This window comes from Euleptes europaea, chromosome 3, assembly GCF_029931775.1.
Source record: "Euleptes europaea isolate rEulEur1 chromosome 3, rEulEur1.hap1, whole genome shotgun sequence".
In the NCBI taxonomy this organism is placed as follows: Eukaryota; Metazoa; Chordata; class Lepidosauria; order Squamata; family Sphaerodactylidae; genus Euleptes; species Euleptes europaea.
This window is the reverse complement of record NC_079314.1, coordinates 112,049,965-112,069,869: the sequence shown is the minus strand read 5'-3', so window position 1 is coordinate 112,069,869 and position 19,905 is coordinate 112,049,965. Positions and strand designations below refer to the sequence as shown.

General features: G+C 46.4%; 1 protein-coding gene across 2 annotated transcripts in view; it reads right to left on the bottom strand.

Annotated features, from left to right (window-relative positions):
• The window catches only part of BCAT1 (branched chain amino acid transaminase 1), a 29,211-nt gene extending 12,274 nt beyond the window's left edge, over positions 1-16,937 (bottom strand). The window contains exons 1-6 of one of the 2 annotated variants that reach the window (XM_056846304.1): positions 16,767-16,937; positions 14,598-14,654; positions 11,440-11,550; positions 6,484-6,603; positions 4,221-4,384; positions 476-618 (exon numbers count right to left, since the gene is read on the bottom strand). In XM_056846304.1, the coding sequence (XP_056702282.1) occupies positions 476-618; positions 4,221-4,384; positions 6,484-6,603; positions 11,440-11,550; positions 14,598-14,654; positions 16,767-16,877 (706 nt within the window). In that variant the 5' untranslated portion in view covers positions 16,878-16,937. The remainder of the gene's footprint in view (positions 1-475; positions 619-4,220; positions 4,385-6,483; positions 6,604-11,439; positions 11,551-14,597; positions 14,655-16,766) is intronic. The other variant, XM_056846305.1, reaches the window with a different exon arrangement.
• Positions 16,938-19,905: the final 2,968 nt, after the last annotated feature.

Genomic DNA, 19,905 nt, shown 5'->3' with positions numbered 1-19,905 from the left:
TGGATAAGCTTTGCCTCAGGTGAAACTTTGTGTTGGAAGCAGACCCATGAAGGGTACCTGAGGCCTAGAGATGAAGCAAGCATTTTGCTCAAACGTTTACCCCAGAATATTGTCGAAGGCTTTCACGGTCAGAGTTCATTGGTTCTTGTAGGTTATCCGGGCTGTGGAAAGAAAATACCAAGACCACGGTCACACAGCCCGGATAACCTACAAGAACCAGTTTACCCCAGAATTAGTTGTCAAAGCTGAGGTAAAACCCTGGACTGGTGAATGGTACCTGAAGCCCAGAGATGAAGTGACCATTTTGTTCAAGTGTTTGCCACAGAAATGGTTGTCAAAGCTGGGGTAAAACCCCGGACTGGTGAATGGTACCTGAAGCCCAGAGATGAAGCGACCATTTTATTCAAACGTTTTCCACAGAAATGGTTGTCAAAACTGAGGTGAAGCCTCAGGCAGCAGTCTATGCTACTGTTACCTCCATTTTCATTCTTCCAATGCAGGAAGAGATTCATGGTCCCAACTTCTGTGATTTGATGGTCTTCCCCATAGAGCCAGAGAACCTGCTGACACCCTAACTCCATAGCTTCACGCTGGGCATAGATAGAAGATCCATAGTTCCTTTTGGAGATGGAAGAAAAATGGCAGGCTATTGTTATCTGAGCACTTACATATTTTATTGCATTTTTACCCCACCCTTCCTCCAAGAAGTACATCCAGCTCTCCCAACCTCCACTTTATCCTCTCAGCAGCCCAGGGGTTAGGCTGAGAGAGAACAGCTTGTCTGAAGTCACCCAAATAAGTTCCATGGCAAACAGGGATTTGAACCTGGGTCTCCTGGATTCTGGTCCAATACTCTGACCAATTCCTTTTGTGCCTGTGCCCAGAGACATATTCTGGATACTGGAAGGAAATCTAAAACTGCTTAATGATTGCCACTGGGTAGAACTGCTGCTGCTTTGGCACTCTGAAACATTTTTAAGCGTGGGAAAAGTCTAAATTGCAGTTTCAAGAACGGTTGAAAGCATCTGTGCTTTCTTTAGCATGCAAGTCAAATATATGTATTTTTTATCAAAGTAAAATTCCACGTGGAAATTGATGGGAGATACAGTTGGGGGCCGAGTGCTGACCAATCCATATAACCACCCTGTCTCTCTCGTCCACTTTGAAGTGTTTCTGCTGGATCACCATGGGAATCTGCGGTGTGAACTTGGAACTCGAGGAAGGCTCACAATGGTACAACCAAAACAGAAAGGGGAAGAAAAAACTTCAATCCAGAAAAACCAGGTAACCAAAAATGTTGACGGTCTAATACTAGAATGAATACTAATGGGTTACGTATGATAAATTAACAAAACTTTAATACAATACTATGAGGCACCCCCTTTTTGCCCTCTTTAGTGCCTACCCTCTCAGCAGAAGAGGGCCAGTAGAGGTGTGGGGGGGGCGTAATTGGTACACACGCAACCCACACGATATGGCTTCCGGGTTTAACCGAAAGCGACATAGACGCACTAGTAATCGTCCCTGGAACTCTATGGGAACCATAGGGTTTTGGAGGCAGTTGCTAGAGTGTCTGCGCCGCTTCTGGGTAAACCCGGAAGTGACGTCAGTGCCCCGTTCACGGCCACCAGCCATGCCCCCGCAAAGCTCCCGCTGGTGGCAAAGAGTGACCTGGTAACCCTAGCAATTCGACGCTTAAAGTAAAGCACCAAAACGACGATAACTGAAATGGGCCTATGTGTGGTTGAGGTTAAAAAAAAAAAAAGGCAGAGAAGAAAGGGTTAACCCGCCCGCTATCCCTCAGCCAAAATCTGAATTGGGCCCTCCTGTGGCTGCCATTTGCAGTTTGAAAAACTAGCAGGATACCCGTAGGGATTTCCGGCTGCCAATTCTACTTAAGCGCCTCTTCATATCACAAATCGTGCCAGATTTACGTATAAGTGCCGGATTTACGTATAAGCGAAACAAGCTATAGCTTAGAGCCTCACTCTTTTGGCCCCCCCAAAATATTTTTTAAAGGAAATAATAATTATTTCACTATTAATATACTTCTTCTTAATTGTATTTCAGTTCAACAATTACTTTGATAAAATACATATTTTGTTATGTGCAAATGGCTTTAGATACCTATTAGGTCCATAAATTACCATATAGCATATATTCAACACAAAAAACAGCGGCAATTTGTTGTTGACAAAGGACAGCTGGACATATAAAGGGCCCCATTACCTTCAACAGCTTAGGGCCTCATCAAACCTAAATCCGGCCCTGATCATGATCCCAGCCATGCACTTCAGGAAGGACCCCTTTTCTTTGCCAGGACAAAAACATCCGAAGACACTTTTATCTACCAGCTACATGTGCTAAATCAACAGCCGCCCTATGGCTCAATTCTTCTGGCTCGTGCTGCTGGACGCTGCCAGGCCTCCAGCCAGCTGCTCCCCCGAAGCCCGTCAAACACATTCTCCAAATGCCTGTATGCCGCTAGACGGCCGCAGATGTCTTTGCCCTGAGCCAAGGAAAGCGGGGATCGCAGCCAGGTCTGTCCCCTAAACTTGGCGGAGGGCTGCAGAATCCGATGACGCCAAAGAGGGCCAGTTGCAGGAATGCTACCAGCTTTCGGAGAACCGAGCAGTCAATGCGTTACAGGGGAGTTTTCAGGGATCCAGACCCGCAGACGGCCAGCACAAGGGCCTTTTGTCAAAAGCCGTCTGCAAGATTAAGTCACAGCTACAGCATTTGTTCAGGTCCAAGAGCAAAGCTCTGCCCAAAGCTCATGGCTGAACCCAGACCCACCTGAGCACAATAGATGGGATCAGTGTGGCGTAATGGTTAGAGCGCGGGTCCCCAACCGTTCTGAGCCTGGGGGCACATTTGGAATTCTGACACAGCATGGTGGGCGCAGCAACCAAATGGCTGCCCATTTCCCAGCATTTTGGTTTCAGCGCCCCATGGCAGGCTCTTCACATTAAAAAAAAAAACACAACGGGAAAAAAAATTAAAGATGCCTTCTACTGGCAGTGGTATGAGAAGGTGTGGAACCTTCTAATTGTAGATAAGGTATTTTCACAACTCAAAGTAGCAAACTTATCTTACTCTACAAACTTTTTAAATAGATGGCTGCCTTTTCTAGAATATGTGGGAAAGGGGGCATCACGAAGTAATGTATTACCACGAAACTATTGTATGATTTGCATTTATTAAAATATTGTCGAAGGCTTTCACGGTCAGAGTTCATTGGTTCTTGTGGGTTATCCGGGCTGTGTAAAAAATACCAAGATTTGGTTACACAGCCCGGATAACCCACAAGAACCAATGCATTTATTAAGTTCTGCTAAGTGAATAAAACAAATGGCATGATTTCTGTAAAAAGTATTGATGTATAATATTGGAACATGTATTGGAACCAAGTATTGAAACATATCTCGACTGAATGGTGTTTAACCTACTATTGTTGTATTTTTATTTTGTCATTGTTGTTGTTATAAAATAAACTTAAAATAAAGAGTTAAAAAAACACAAAAAAGAAAATGAGTCGCAAGAAAGGGCGGCGGCGGCGGTGGGGGGGAAGCGGCGTAGTTTGAAATGGCCAGCGCGCTTCAGACACGGCTCATAAACGGATTTAAACACATTGTATGATCCCCCTCCATCCCAAAGTTGCTTTAACTTGGAATCAGGCCAACAACGGATAACAACCAGCTTAAAATTGCAATGGGAAAGGGGCCTGTGTCTTAAGATTTAGAATGCTGTTAGATCACAATGGGCAGCCGTGTTCGTCTGTCTGTAGCAGTAGAAAAGAGCAAGAGTCCAGTAGCACCTTAAAGACTAACAAAATGTCTGGCAGGGTAGGAGCTTTCGTGAATCACAGCCCACTTCTTCAGATACAGCTAGACTGTGAGTCCATCTATCCTTAAGTAGAGAAGAGTGAATTCAGACACCCAATGGCAATAGCACGTGAATGTCAATAGCAGATAAACGACATCAGCAGGCATGATTAAATTAGGTGTAATATGCAGAGGGGTAGTAGGCGTGGAGAAACCAGCATTGGTAATGAGACAGAAATCCCAGTTCTCTATTCAATCCAGGAGAATGCACTGCCTTGAGCTTCATTATTCGTTGTAATTCAGCAGATCAGAGAGACTGCTTTAAAGTGCTACTGGACTCTTGCTCTTTTCTACAGATTTAAAACGCCAGCAGTTTTCCCGTCAGGATGCTCTTACCCTCCCAGTTTGCAGTCCCCTGTTCCTCCTTTCCAGGCCCTGACGTATTTCGGATCCGCCCACAAGGATATGGGATTAAAGGTTCCGGTTGAGAAGTACGGACCCACGGGGCTTAGGATCACGTACAAGAGGGCACTGGATGGCTTCTTGACTCCAAGGGATGGCTGAAACGTCAAAGCAAAGACAAATTTAGCTTGGCAGCAGGTTCACTTCTGGTGGAGGCACCTACATTAAAACAACACGACTTTAGAGGAGACAGGACCAGATGACAAATTGGAAGGGGAGAGAAACTTGGAAGCAAGACCTACAAGGAAGACTCTGTGGAGGAAAGCAATGGCCAACCACCACTTGCCTTGAAAACCCCACCAGGGGTTGCTATAAGTCAGCTGCGACTTGACTGCATTTTACACACACACGCATGTTCATATTAACACCCGTACTTCAAATATGTAAAATTCAAGACCTTGATAGCTCAGGCTAGCCTGATCTCCCCAGATCTCGGAAGCTAAGCAGGGTTGGCCCTGGCTAGTATTTGGATAGGAAACCTCCAAGGAGTACCAGGGGCGTGACGCAGAGGCAGGCAATGGCAAACCACCTCTGAACGTCTTTTGCCTTGGAAACGCTATGGGGTCGCCATAAGTCAGCTGTGACCTGATGGCATTTTCCTCTACCACTACAAATATTGCAGAGGCTTAAAAGCGCTCTTTCGAAAAAACAAGTCAATGCCATGCAAAAGATGCATTTGGGATCCTCTGCAATGCCGCCAAGGAAGCTGAGCGGCGGTTCTTGGACCCTGCTAAAATGTGCACAAAACAGAGTTCTGCTCAAGCATCCTCTGACACAGGATCTCGAAGCTCGCCTCCTGGATGGCGGGCTGCTCGGTTTGCAGGCATGAAATATTGCTGTCCCAGAGCAGCTGTTTATTCAGGCTGGCCATGGCTCAACGCAAGCCCCTGCCCCCTAATAAATCACATATTGGGGGAAAGGGGTATGTGGTCATAACGGCAAAGAGTGGCAGTTAACACTTAAAATGTGCAATGCAGTTGCAAAATATTTCCACTAGGTGGTGGTAGTACCAAGCGCAAATATCAAGTGCAAATATCAAGGGCAAATATGACTTTTCCGTTTTGAAGCGGCCGTATTTCTTTACTCATGAATTCATTCATTTTACTTCACTTTTATTCATTTATTTTACCCCACTTTTCTCCCCAATGGGGACCCAAAGCAGCTCACATCATTCTCCTCTTTTCCATTTTATCCTCACAACAACGCTGTGAGGTAGGTTAAGCTGAGACAGATCGACAGGCCCAAGTAGGGTTGCCTACTCTGGGTTGGGAGATACCTGAAGATTTGGGGGGGGGGGTGGAGCCTGAGGACGGCAGGGTTTGGGGAAGTACTTTAAATGGGGTATAATGCCACAGTGGCCATTTTCCCCAGGCGAACTGATCTCTGTCGCATGGAGATCAGGTGTAATAGCGGGAGATCTCCAGCCATCACCTGGAGGTTGGCAACCCTAGGCCCAAGGTCACCCAGCAAGCTTCCAAGGAAGAATGGGGATTTGAATGTGGGTCTCCCAGATCCTGGTCCAACACGCTAACCAGTACACCACACTGGCTATCTGATATTACTGCAAAATATTATGTCACATGTATACCAGACATAACATGGACTGCCGGTTAGGTGTGAGAGCCAGCCTGGTGTAGTGGTTAAGAACGGTGGTTTGGAGCGGTGGACTCTGATCTGGAGAACCGGGTTTGATTCCCCACTCCTCCACATGAGCAGCGGAGGCTAATCCGGTGAACTGGGTTTGTTTCCCCACTCCTACACACGAAGCCAGCTGGGTGACCTTGGGCAAGTCACACTCTCTCAGCCCCACCCACCTCACAGGGTGTCTGTTGTGGGGAAGGGAAGGTGACTGTAAGCCGGTTTGAGTCTCCCTTAAGTGGTAGAGAAAGTCGGCATATAAAAACCAACTCTTCTTCTTCTTCTAAGTGCTAATGAATGCAGCTCACTGCAGATGCCAAGACACTTGAATTCCACTTGGCGTTTAATTGCGAACAAACCGGTCTTTTGAGGGTACGATGCTCTCGGCTCCAGAAAAGAGTACAGAATTAGTGAGGATAACAGGTTTTAGCAATTGGTGTGCTGCCCACTTCATAATAAAATAACTACATTGTTTTATTTGTAATAATAATAATAATAATAATAATAATAATAACAACAACAATGTTTATAAAATTAGAAAAAATGTTTTCCCCCCCACCTCTGTTCCAATCAAAGTAGGGCGGATATACAAGCTAGCCGACGCTGAATATGGCACCCACTCCTTTTCCACTTCCACGAGTTTCCGGATACACTCCAAAAGCTCTTCTTTGTCAAATTCCTAAAAGCAAAACGAGAAGTAGACCATGTTTAGAACTAACCCAGCCTTTACGGGAATGGGCTCTAATGGGAACGCGGAATTAGGCTATTAAATCAGGGGCTGTGACGTTCCCGAGTACTTAGCACACCGCCACGGGCGTGTGACCAGGCACGACGCCAAAGGTCATATGATTTTAAGCACCCAAGAAACGAGCCGGCGTGACTGATTTTTATCACTGCCGCGAAATTTCAGAAATGCAAGCACAGGAGATTTGCACCAGCAATTTATCATACTTGCAAATGAGGAAAACAAGGGCAAAGAGACGCTCATAGAATCATAGAGTTGGAAGGGACCACCAGGGTCATCTAGTCCAACCCCCTGCACATTGCAGGAAATTAACAATTACCTCCCCCCACACCCCCAGTGGCCCCGCTCCTGTCTTGACATTCTATTTTCATTCCAGCTTTTTCAGAGAATTATCAATGAACAATTGGGACCGGCGAATGGTCACAATTGAAGCTGTTTTTATACTTAATCAGACCCTTGGTCCATCAAAGTCAGTATTGTCTACTCAGGCCGGTAGCGGCTCTCCAGGGTCTCAGGCAGAGGTCTTTCACATCACCTACTTGCCTAGTCCTTTCAACTGGAGATGCCGAGGATGGAACCTGGGATCTTCTGTATGCCAAGCAGATGCTCTACCACTGAGCCATGGCCCCTCCCCTGAATGGACCTCTCACATGTAGCTGCCTTATAATGAATCAGATCATCGGCCCAACAAGGTCAGTTAAGTCTACTCTGACTGGTAGTGGCTCTCCAGGGTCTCAGGCAGAGGTCTTTCACATCACCTATTTGCCTAGTCCCTATAACTGGAGATGCCGGGGATGGAACCTGGGACCTTCTGCAGGTCAAGCAGAGGCTCTACCACTGAGCCACTGAGTGGAGGCCCTGGGGCCAAACTCAGCCCAAGGGCATTCTCTCCTATAATGGCATACTCTCCTATACTCTCCTATAATGGCATACATCTCCAGCCCTTCTCCCTACCCTCACATTATTATACGCTTCAGTCCTTTTCTCTCAAGATGGTTCCCCAATGTGAACAGAAGCAAAAATTGTCAGCATTCGCTCTTTTTCTAAAAAAATCTTATGGTCTCCTACTCCCCCCCCCTTCCCAAATTTTGAAATAAAACTGGTAGGCCGTTAGACTAAAATATAGTGATGGGCAACTACTGAAGGGCAAAATCACTGTGTGCAACATGATGCTTTGGGGATTTGAACCTGGGTCTCCCGGTACACCCCCTCCCCCCAAAAAAGAGCTCTATACTCTACTGGTAATCATCTGCTGGTGGTCCCCGGCCAGAAGAGTATGCGGCTGTCCACACCAGGGCTTTTTCAGCCCTGGCCCCAGCCTGGTGGACTAGTCTCCCTAGTGACATCAGGGCCCTGCGGGACCTTAAGGAGTTCCCCAGGGCCCGTAAAACGGATCAATCCCGCCAGACCTATAACTGAGGACAGCCGTGAGTGGATCTATCGTTACTGGCCTCCCCATCCCTCCCCCTCACTCTTGACATCTGTGGGGGGGGGGGGGTTGACCTGCCGTAACCCAGGAACACTGTATTGTCTGAGTTGTTTTAAGGCCATCTGGTTCATGGTTTTAATATGAGGTTTCGAATCATTGTTTTATGTATCTCAAAGGTTGTTACCCGCCCTGAGCCCGGCCTTGGCTGGGAATGAGGGAGGGCTATAAATTTGAATAATAAATAAACAAACATATATGACTCCGGGAAGCCTCAGTCCTTTACGCAGCCAAGGCAGAGACCAATGGGGGTGAAAAGCTGAGATGCATTAAAGGGAAACGTCCACCAGAGCCTCTGTTGGGTGACCAATGGTTAAAGAGCCCTTTGCCGGGGCTCAGCGGCCAGACCTTCAGCTCTCTTTTATTTGAAAACTAGCTGCCAACCAGCGGCAGAGGATTGCACTGCAGTTCCATCGTTCAATCCCACTGGTGATTTTTTTCCTTGCAAAGAACCGTGGAATTTGCATCCTGTATTCTGCACGTGCACCGTTTCCAAAAGAAATGGATTTCAGGCTTCCAGAACAGTAGCCTTTCAGCAGAATGCTTCCGTAGAGCCGTTCAAATCCCATCGTTCATCTGCATAACAACTGAAGCTTTGAAACGCATTCTGCTGTGGAAGGGGTACTTTTCAATGCCCTGAAATTATTTCCCGCAGCTGCCGCTCATGCTTGGATTATACAAGACCACCAAAATAGACACAGAAGAAACTCTGTGGCTGGCTTGAATAACCACGCAGACAGTTGCCTAAGGCAGGGGTGTCAAACATACGGCTTGAGGGGCCAGATCCGGCCCCTCGACAGTTCTTATCCGGCTCGCAAGCCAGCCAAGGCAGCCACCCCCCACTCTTGATCTGGGCTGGCGAGTGACATTTGGCGAGTGACAGCCCGACCAAGTGACATTTGTGGCATATCCGGCCCTCGTAACAATTGAGTTTGACACCCCTGGACTAAGGCATTAATCCCCAGTGGGATCCCCAGTGCCTGTGGCAGCCATGATGGCCACACACAAGCTTCTTTGAAGACCACTCGCTTTTCTCCATGGCTCTTCTTCACCAAAGCAACGAGTCAATACTCGTTTTCCTCCACATTGGAACAGGAAGTTCTTTAGCAGTGCCCAGGAGGCATCACTTTTGTGTCTGCAGGGGGCACCTATTTAGCAATACCTGTCCCCCCTAACGTAGGAGGATTCTTGGCTTGGAACCTCTTCGTCCACCTTGCTCAATACTGGGCTTTTCCGCATTCTTGTCTCAAAGTTCCTGTTTCTTTGGTGTTTTTTAAAAAGTCCAGCACATTTTTTGCTCCCTCTAGTGGTCGAGTCAATCTCACACCAGTTTTTATCAAAGCGTAAAATGCTGCTGACTTAAATCAGTGGGGAAATAAGCTAGGTCTAATATCGATCTAGCTTATTTCCCTGCTGATCTAAGCAGCAGCATTTTACTCTTGATAAAAACGGGTGTGATACTGAATCGATCAGTAGAAGGAGCAAGACACACGGGGAACTTAAAACACCGAAGAAACATGAACTTTGAGACGATGAATAAGAAAATGCAGAAATGCCCACTGTTTGTTCTGACTGGTTGTGACTCTTCTGGATTTCAGGAAAAGAAGTCTCTCCTAACATCTGTTATTTGAGATACTTTGGGATGGCCAGGAATTGAACTTGAATCTTCAGCATGCAGTTGGGTGATCTGTTTGCTGAATCTGCTTGGAGACTAAATTAAGACAGTGGCATACACTGATTGCATGCTATGGATTCCATACGCACAAGAGTTTCAGGTAACTCAAAGTCCTGCATCCTCTTCATGCTACCAGTCGGTCCAAGAGCAAACAGCATTTCTCAATGATTCTATCTGTAGGCAAGAGCAATGGATTGGATTCCGTGGATCCATTCGACTAATGGTGGTGGCTCTCCACCAGCACCCTGAGCCAGAGGAACGCATCGCCATTAGCAGAAGGGATCTGCAGGATCCAACCCATTTCAATCCCTGAAACGAAGAGAGGTTCCTAGCATGCAGCTCGGATGCCATCAAGCTCCAAAGGGTTTCACTGATTTGGGATGAAGCTACGGCAGAACCCAACAGCTGAGTTCATATTCCCTTACAGCTGATAAACAAGCATGCCATGAGAAGAGTTCATGATAAGGATAAGAGGAGGCTTCTAGGGCAGGTGTGGTTCCACCACTGCTGGATCCACCTCCAGTTGAGAGAAATAAAAGGGCTGCACTCGTTAACAGGAGATAAAAATAAGGCCAAGGCTAATGGTGCAAAATGGGTAAAAAGGTTTTTTATTACTCAGAATAGAGATTCCCTACACGTTTCACCCAAGGGGCTTCCTTCAGGGGAAGCTGTAGCTATTGCAGTAGTCCCTCAAATGAGCATAAATTCTGTAGCAAGTTGCTAATGTAAGAACTTTACTAGACCACCCCTGCCTCCACATGAACACTTGAAGCTGCCTTATACCAAGTCAGACTCTTGGTCCATCAAAGTCAGTACTGTCTACACATGAAGCTGCCTTATACCAAATCAGACCCTTGGTTCATCAAAGTCAGTATTGTCTACTCAGACCGGAAGTGGCACTCCAGGGTTTCAAGGTAGAGGTCATTCGCATCACCTTCTTGCCTAGTCCTTTTAACTGGAGATGCCGGGGATTGAACCTGGGAACTTCTGCATGCCAAGCAGTTGCTCTACCACTGAGCCATGGCCCTTCCCCTAATGGGATGACAGCATGGGATGAACACATGAAGCTGCCTTATACTGAATCAGACCCTTGGTCCATCAAAGTCAGTATTGTCTACTCAGACCAGCAGCGGCTCTCCAGGGTCTCAGGCAGAGGTCTTTCATATCACCTATCTGCCTAGTCCCTTTAACTGGAGATGCCAGGGGTTGAATCTGGGACCTTCTGCACGCCAAGCAGATGTTCCACCACTGAGCCACAGCCCCTCCCCTCTACTCAGACCGGCAGCGGCTCTCCAGGGTCTCAGGTAGAGGTCTTTCACATCACCTATTTGCCTAGCCCCTTTAACTGGAGAATTGAACCTGGGACCTTCTGCATGCCAAGCAGATGCTCTACCACAGTCCCTTCAGTTACTATCTGCGATCGCTAGGCCTTTGCAGGGAGGACAAGCAGCCAGGCTCCAGCCCGGGCCTCGCTGAGAACCCCTTTAAACACATTTTCCTTGGTATTTGTGCTGGATTTTAATTATTAGGTGCTAGCTGCTTTGGGAGTCAAAGTAGGATCGAAAAGCGATCTAGAAATAAGGATGAAAAATCGGCTTGCGGTACAGACCGGCAAAGTGGCCCGTATAGCCGACCGCAGCATCCGGTCCATGTTCAGCCTGGGTCGGAAGAGGCGGATTTTGCCGTCCACTCCTCGGTACGCCTTCATGCCTTCAAACAGCTGGGAAGAACCAAGAACAGAACCGTTGGAAATGGTCAGTACTGCTGAGCAGCAGCCGGTGCAACGAAGACACGGTTACATTCAAAATGCTATCAAAATAAATGGAAAAATTTAAGCTTGTTGACAGTTTGCATGTATTCAGAACTGGAGATGTAACGGGAGCTGGTGCAGCGTCTGGGCTGAGAGAATAAACTGTGACCGGGCGGAAGCTTGCCGGTCCCCATCTTCCCTTGTTCGCAAACTCCATATATGGCTTTAAGCAGGTGGTTCTCTCAGCCTCATTCCTCCGCCCCCTGCACTATGGGGATCATTATACTGGCTAGTTTTACAAGGCTGTTGTAACAACTGCCAACAAAAATTTATATATCAGGGCTGCCCGCTCCATTTTCCTCCTGGGGAAACTGCCATCAGGCTGACAGTGTGACAGCACTCCCGGGGGGAACCTGGAAGTGGTGTCACACCTCTTTAGGAATTACCAAAGACTCAATGGTTTTACCACAGAGTTTCTGGCAATCCCTAGAGAGGTGTGAAGTCACTTTCAGATATTGTCCAGAAGTGATTTCGGCCATCACTGACAGCCCCCCCCCATGTGTCCGCCTCAGATTCCTAACAGTTCTAATATATTTATATATATGCTAAATATTACTAAGCAAACATTAGGTAAATACCATCTGTATAGTGGTAAAATCATGCCATAGTATTCTGCTACCCCCAATTAGAAAAATCCAGCTATCCTGCCAAGCGTCTTCTGCATGATGCTGAGAATGATTTTGAGCAGGCAGGGAAGGTGGGACTTCCCGATGCAGACACCTGGGTGACTCCCTGTTTGCCCAGGGCCTGCAAGTTTTAATTGGCAGGTCAACAAGCCCTTTGATTGATTAATCTTTAGAGTTCACTTCTAACCAGTAATCATATAAGGCAGGGATCCCTACGGTGCTGCCCGTGGCCGCCATGGCGCCTACTGGTACCTTTTTTGGTGCCCACCAAGTGTTTTTAGGAAGTGGGTAGGGCCAGGTGGGGCTTTTCCCCAGCAAAGCTTCTGATTGACTGCGCAGATTTGTACAAATGTTACATTGGCAGCGGCTGCCACTACAGCACGAAGATTTTCACTGTGTGACTGAAAGTAAGCTGTGGTAGCCATTTTCTGGCTGCCTCCACCTCCTGTGACAGCCAATTTGTGGCTGCGCCCACAATGCTATGTCACAATCCCAAAGGTGCCCGCATACTCAAAAAGGTTGGGGACCCCTGATTTAAGGGCTCACTGGAGATGTTATTAACTCCAATATCTCAGCATCGAAATGGCAACAATACCGTGGCCTTTTCTGATATCAACCATATTCTAATTAACTGCGAGAATTTCATCAATGCAAGAGGATTCTAGCTAGAGAACGAAAAGTCTGTTTTAACTGGCGAGATTGCTGTTAGAACTAATGAGTGCCTCTCGCATCCAAGGGACGCCCTGATTTCTACACATATTGAACAAGGCGATCGCCGCCGGGGTCAAAACATCCCAGCCACGCACAGTGACAGTAGATGCGCCGCAGTCTCCGGGCGTTTATAATTCTCATTGTAAACTCTGACCGTGCAACCCCAGAGATTACTCAAATATGCCTGGAGGGAAACCAAGAATGAAAACAGTTGTCTACAAACAAAAAGGCCTTGCACAGCCGTTCCTGGAAAGATGAGGAACATCTACAAAAACTTTCAGCTCAGCCTTTTCAGTAGCGAAGGAGGAAAGCAGCGGGGAGTTCCGAGCCCGCTGATTTCACCGAAAAGCAGCTTCTGGCGCTCGCTTGTGGGTGGGATTTCCCCACTGCGCACAAAGCAGAGCTGGGAATGGGAACGAAAGAGGTGGGGCTGGGAAGTCCTCCGGTTCAACTCTCAACCCAGCCGTAAACTATCAGAACCCCTCCCATCTGCAATAGGATGCTAGTGCTGGTCCGCCTTACAGGGCCATTGTAAGAGTTCTTGAGATAAAATATATGGACGCAGACAAAACAAAGCACCATAATGTTGAATAATGTGTACATTAGTAGGTCATCCCATCTCATACTGATGGGACAGGTAACATAAACAAACAAAAGTTCCTATGTGAAATTCATTGGCATTTCCCTACCTTTTTTTCTGGATCTAAACCTTAATCCATGCCCCCCCCCAAAATGGCAGCCAGAACAGGTATCTTGCAGTGCCATCCAAAGAAGAAGAAGAGTTAGCTTTTATACGCCGTTTTTTTCTACCTTTTAAGGAGAATCAAACCGGCTTACAATCTCCTTCCCTTCCTCCTCCCACAACAGACACCTTTTCCAACATCTGCTACCTGTAGGGATGAGAGAATAGTCCCTTCTTCATCTCTTTTTATATCTGCTTATATCTTTGCCAGAAAGGTCCCCCTCTTTTTGCTGTTGATTTTGTAGATTTCCATAGATTTCGATGGCACTTAATACGTACAAGGTGTGCCATTCTTTGGTTTAATAATGCTGATTTGTCGAGGCACAAATAAGTTGAGCAGGGCACACACTTAACGGAACCATTCTGACGCAAGGGCACAGAAAAATGGCGCAAAAAGAAAGAACCGCTGGTTTGATTCGCAAAAGGGAGAAGCAAAACTGGGATTTTTGGGGCGAAACAACAGGGGATGAGAAATTCGATGTCATTCCTAGTAGCTGAGCTCTTTCGAACGAGGGACTGAATTGTGGAACTTCCGCATGCAAAGCGTTTGCTCCGCCACCGAGACGCAGCCCCCACTAGTAGCTCGCAGCATAGCAACGTTTGGGCAAGCAGGCTAGTAAGTTCTATGAACTCTGTTTGCAAGGCTGGTTCAAGGCATCTTGTTGATGGATCGATAACAAACCAAAACAAAAATGAATGAATGCATGGGTAATAATCTGACACTCGCCATGTTATCGGCAACAGACAAGCCAGACCACGTAGGTGGCAGAGCCAGGATTATCGGAGGAGGAGTCACAGACCACAAAAAATGCAGAGACGTGGCGGGAGGAGGGGAGGGGAACGCCAAAAGCATCATTGTTAACTTGTGTTATACCCACTGTGTATTCATTGAGCCACAGCATGTGGAGCAGTTTCGCCTCTGTCAGTCCTCTTGGCTAGAGGAAACGTGATGCAACAAGGATAACAAAAACGAAATAAAAATAATGGGGGGGAACATATAAAAAAAGAGCATATTCATTATTAGCAATGATGATTTCAGATTATGGGTATTACAGCAGTTCACATCCAGGGTTCCAGGGTGTTTCCTTGCTCTTCATGAAGACCAGGAGCACTTAATGTATCTAGCTGTATTCGGCCAGAGAGAGAGATCTGATAAAATCACAATACTGCTCTTAGGGAGAGAAGAAACGAGAGGGGTTCAAGATCTGAAAGAGCCCAGCAGAGTCTTCCTAAGGACTGGGGGGCGGGGAGGCCTTAGGCCTTCAGCCAGATCCTTGTCCCAACATTTGGAAGCCGCGCCGGACGTATGCCGTCTTCCAAAACCAACTGGCCATTTTCAAATTTGCAACAGAGGGAGAAGAAAAACAAACCAGCAAAAAGAAACAATTAAAAGGCCCCACGTTTTCTCCACATGCTCCTTGGCAGCAAAAACGTGCCCTTAACTGAGGCTCCGACACAGATAGAAGTATAACATATGCCGCTCTTACGGGCACCGAAACGGCAGAATTTGGCACTAAACTGCTCAACCGTTAACCACGCTGGCTTCTGGCAAGCACCAATTCGTTTCACTGCTGGAGGCAATACGCTTTTGGCTTCCAGTGGATGACTGTGCTATTACGAGGCTGACAGCCTGGTAGAGCGGCGGGAAGTTTGGGGGAGGGTGGGGAACGAATGGCACGGTCTCTTCTGCCAACCCGAGGTGGGCGCTGATTCACAAATACCCGTTCTTCAGCTGGTGACAGCAATTCCAAACGACAATGGGTGCATGTGAATGAGCCCTCGGGAAGTGAAGAGAGACTCAGTGCTTTCCAGCGGAGCCAGGTCATAGACTTAGCTGCAACCCATTGCTGGATAATCAAGTGATGTCCAAATACATGTTAACAGGCCTTGGCAGTGGAAAACGCCATCAAGTTGCAGCTGATTTATGCCGACCCTCTAGGGTTTTCAAGGCAAGAGACTAATTGGCATTATCTGTCTCTGCGTAGTGACCCTGCCCTTCCTTGGTACCCTCCCATCCAAGTACTCACTAGGGCTGACCCCTGCTTAGCTTCTGAGATATGACGAGGTCCGGTTAGCCTGGCCCATCCAGGTCAGAGCTAACTGGCCTTGGGGATATATTCAATTTATCTACTTAAGATTCCAAATCAACATGACACAACGCATGGTTAAATTGTGGAACTTCCCGCCCCAGGATGTGGTGCTGGCTGTCAATTTGGATGGCTTTAAGAGGGGAGTGGACATATTCATGGAGGGATATCCATGGCTACTAGTAGCCATGGCGCTCTACAGTATCCGAGCAGCATGCACATTATATTAGGTGCTGTGGAATACAGTCAGATAGATCATTTTTAATACCTGTTTTCCAACATTTAAGTGAAGACAACTGAAATCACAGAATCATAGAGTTGGAAGGGACCACCAGGGTCATCTAGTCCAATCCCCTGCACAATGCAGGAAATTCACAACTACCTCCCCCCTCCCACATCCTTAGTGACCCCGACTCCATGCCCAGAAGGTGGCCAAGATGCCCTCTCTCTCATGACCTGCCTAAGGTCATAGAATCAGCATTGCTGACAGATGGCCATCTAGCCTCTGCTTAAAAACCTCCAGGGAAGGAGCACTTACCACCTCCCGAGGAAGCCTGTTCCACTGAGGAACTGCTCTAACTGTTAGAAAATTACTCCTAATGTCTCGATGGAAACTCTTTTGATTTAATTTCAACCCGTTGGTTCTGGTCCGACCTTCTGGGGCAACAGAAAACAACTCGGCACCCTCCTCTACATGACAGCCCTTCAAGTACTTGAACATGGTTATCATATCCCCTCTCAGTCTTCTCCTCTTCAGGCTAAATATACCCAGCTCCTTCAATCTTTCCTTATATAAGTGTCATTATTCCGGAGCAACATCTCAAATAATAATTTCCGTATCGTACGTTCAACCATTCAAACAAAAGCAGCACATTTTGCAACACAAGAAATGAGGCTTAAAAACCATAGACTACAAATATAACAGGTAAGAACTCCTTTTTGCTCTACTCCGGTACTCACTTCTACAGCATAGTGAAAGGCTGATATGGCAGGATGGACGGAGAGGTTCTCCAGAGGCTTAATATGAGGTTTCTTCCATCCTGAATCTGAGGACCATTCTATAAACAGCATGTTGTCTGAGAAGACGGTTCCAAACACAAGGCCACTGGGGTCTGGCTTTTCCTTGAAAGTCTTAGAGGGGTTGATGATTAAGTCGGCAGCCTAGGGATAAAACAAAAACACACAGAAGCAGATGCATAAAAATGTAAGATCAATTACGTTAGATCAATGGTCCAGCTAATACTCCAACCGGTTTCATACAATGGCCAATCAGATACCTCCAAATGGAATAAGTAGTCCATAATAGCCTCCTCTGTCCTTATTCCACACCACCTGGTATTCAAAGGGCTACTGCCTTTGAACCCAAAAGTTCCATTTAGTCATCGTGGTTCACAGTTGATGGACCTGTCTTCCCCTTTCAAAGTCAACTAACCTAGTGGCTGTCATGACATCCTACGGGAGAGAATTCTACAAGTCAGTGACTTTTTGAGTGAAGTAGAAGTTACTTTTTAATGTCTTGATTCTGCTACCCAGCAGCTTCACCGGATACCCATGAGGTCTGGGATTATGAGAAAGGGAGCCAAAGATCATTTTTAAAACCCCCTTTCTCTGTCTCAGAAGTCTGGGAGCTACACTAGGTTGGCCATGGTTAGTACTTGAGTGGGAAACCACCAAGGAAGACTCAGGTTGCTATCTATCTATCTATCTATCTATCTATCTATCTATCTATCTATCTATCTATCTATCTATCTATCTATCTATCTTTTCTTCCATCCATCCATCCATTTATATCCTGCTCTCTATCCCGGCCCAAGGCCAGGCTCTGAGCGGCTAACATTCACCAGAGGTGGGGCATTAGGGGTGGGCCCCTTCAACTGTGTTGTTCACTAATTTACAATAGATCAAGCTATGGCACCATGCTGGCAAATTTGGAGGAAACTATCAGAATTTCCCCCCGGACTTTGAAGAACTGGTACCACTGGATCAAGTTCATCAGTTCTGTTGAATAAATTTCAACTAAAAAGTTTTAATTTGAGTTGGAATACATGTGCAATTAATTGTTACTGTTTTGAAATTTTATTGTTATTATCTTCTTTAGTGAGTCATGCAAACCCCAATTTTGAATAATCCTTTTTACAGGATAGGGCAAGGGGCGCTGGGGTTGAGTTTGTGGAACCAAGGGGGCGATGGCCCAAAAGGTTTGGGAACCACTACTCTACATAATGCCACTGCTAATGTTAATGTTTTATAGACTGTTTGGTTTCTATAACCCTGTTTTATAATTATGTTGTGATAAACGCCTCACAAAGGTGATGACGATGATGATACGTAAGCCTAGCACTGGGAATGCAGTCCTAAACAGAAATATATCCTTGTAAGACCATCAGAAGGGTATCGCTCTGTTTACGATTGCATTGTGTGTGTGTTTCGCCGCCTTGTAGTAGTAGTAATTGCTGTCAAGTCACAGCTGACATGGCGACCCTGTAGGGTTTTCAAGGGAAGAGACGTTCAGAGGTGGTTTGCCATTGCCTGCCTCCACGCCATGCCCCTGGAGGTCTCCCATCCAAATACTAGCCAGGGTCGAGGCTGAGAGTGGGTGACTAGCCCAAGGTCACCCAGCAAGTTTCCGTGGCACGAATGGAGATTCGAAGCTGGGTTTCCCAAATCCTAGTCCAACGCCTTAACCACAACACCATGCTGGCTACACTAAACCTCCTGCTGGGTACCCAAGGTTGGGTAGAAAAAAAATATATGTATGTGTATATAAATATTTTAAAAACATTAAAATAGCATAATGGCATTACCTAGGGTTGATATCTGTAACCACATACCAAACGCGTTTCGGCCAATTGGGCCTTCATCAGTGGTCAATTAAAACTCATGTTAAGCCTGCACACATTTACAGAAATAAATACATACATACATATACAAACAGTTCAAATCAAACCAGGCATGTGTATAAGTTGTAAAATCTCTTACCAATTATTCAAACATCTGGTCAGATTGGTTCTAGTTGTAATACTGGTTTGTATATGTCTCTCATATACGATGTGTGCAGTTATCAACCTAGTAGAGCAGTTTTTCCTACACTAAACCTCCTACCAGATCCTTTTAAAACTGCAGATACCGGGGACTGAACCTGGGACCTTCAAAGCAGATGCTTTACCACTGAGCCACAGCCTCTCTCCCTGTGCCACACAGCAGAAAAGAGCAAGAGTCCAGTAGCACCTTAAAGAAAGACTAACAACATTTCTGGCAGGGTATGAGCTTTCATGAGTCACTGCTCACTTCTTCAGACATCTTTAAGGTGCTACTGGACTCTTGCTCTTTTCTACTGCTTCAGACTGCCTGTAGCATGAAAAAAGTATAGGGTATATGTATATTCTCGCTCCCCCGCAATAAAATTCAAAGTCATCCATCCCCAAAAGCATTTTCCTGAATGAAGAGAGCATTACAGCAAAGGCGATATTTTAGAAGCACCCCATGAGATCTTGATCATTAGGAGGATCAGAAACTTGGGAACTAAAAAGTGTTTGTTAAGTGCTTGGTCAACCGTCAGCATCCCTTATTTCAGACAATAATGGAAATTCGTGTTCCCTATCTGACGCCTGCTACTGGCCAAGTGTTACCAGCCAGCCCATAATAACCTGCTGAAGCATGCAGGCAAAAGAGGAAGCCTCCTTCCCTGAAACAGCATAACAAAGATCGCAGGGAAATACATTTCTCGTCCTTGAGGAGCTTAAATTGATAACATGAGGAAATTAGAAACAATCGGATTTCATTACAAGTCAAGCCGCGCAATGAGGAAAGTCCAGCTCTGTCTTCTGGTAAAAGGCCAAATCCCTCTCAAGGTGGGCAAGAGGAACGAGAAATGGTTCAGCAGTCAGGGGAGTCAGCTGAAAATACTTGGAAGCAGCTCACGGTTAAAATTTCCTCCTCTAACACAGACTTCCTTTACAATTTTGGGGAAATCAGTTAATCTCTCTTTTATGCTTTTTTATGCAGGACGTTTTTTTTATGCAGGCTTTTTTATGCAGAACATTTCCCCGCGGACACCCCTGCCGACTGCTTCGGGGTTTCCTTTTGATTAACCTATGAA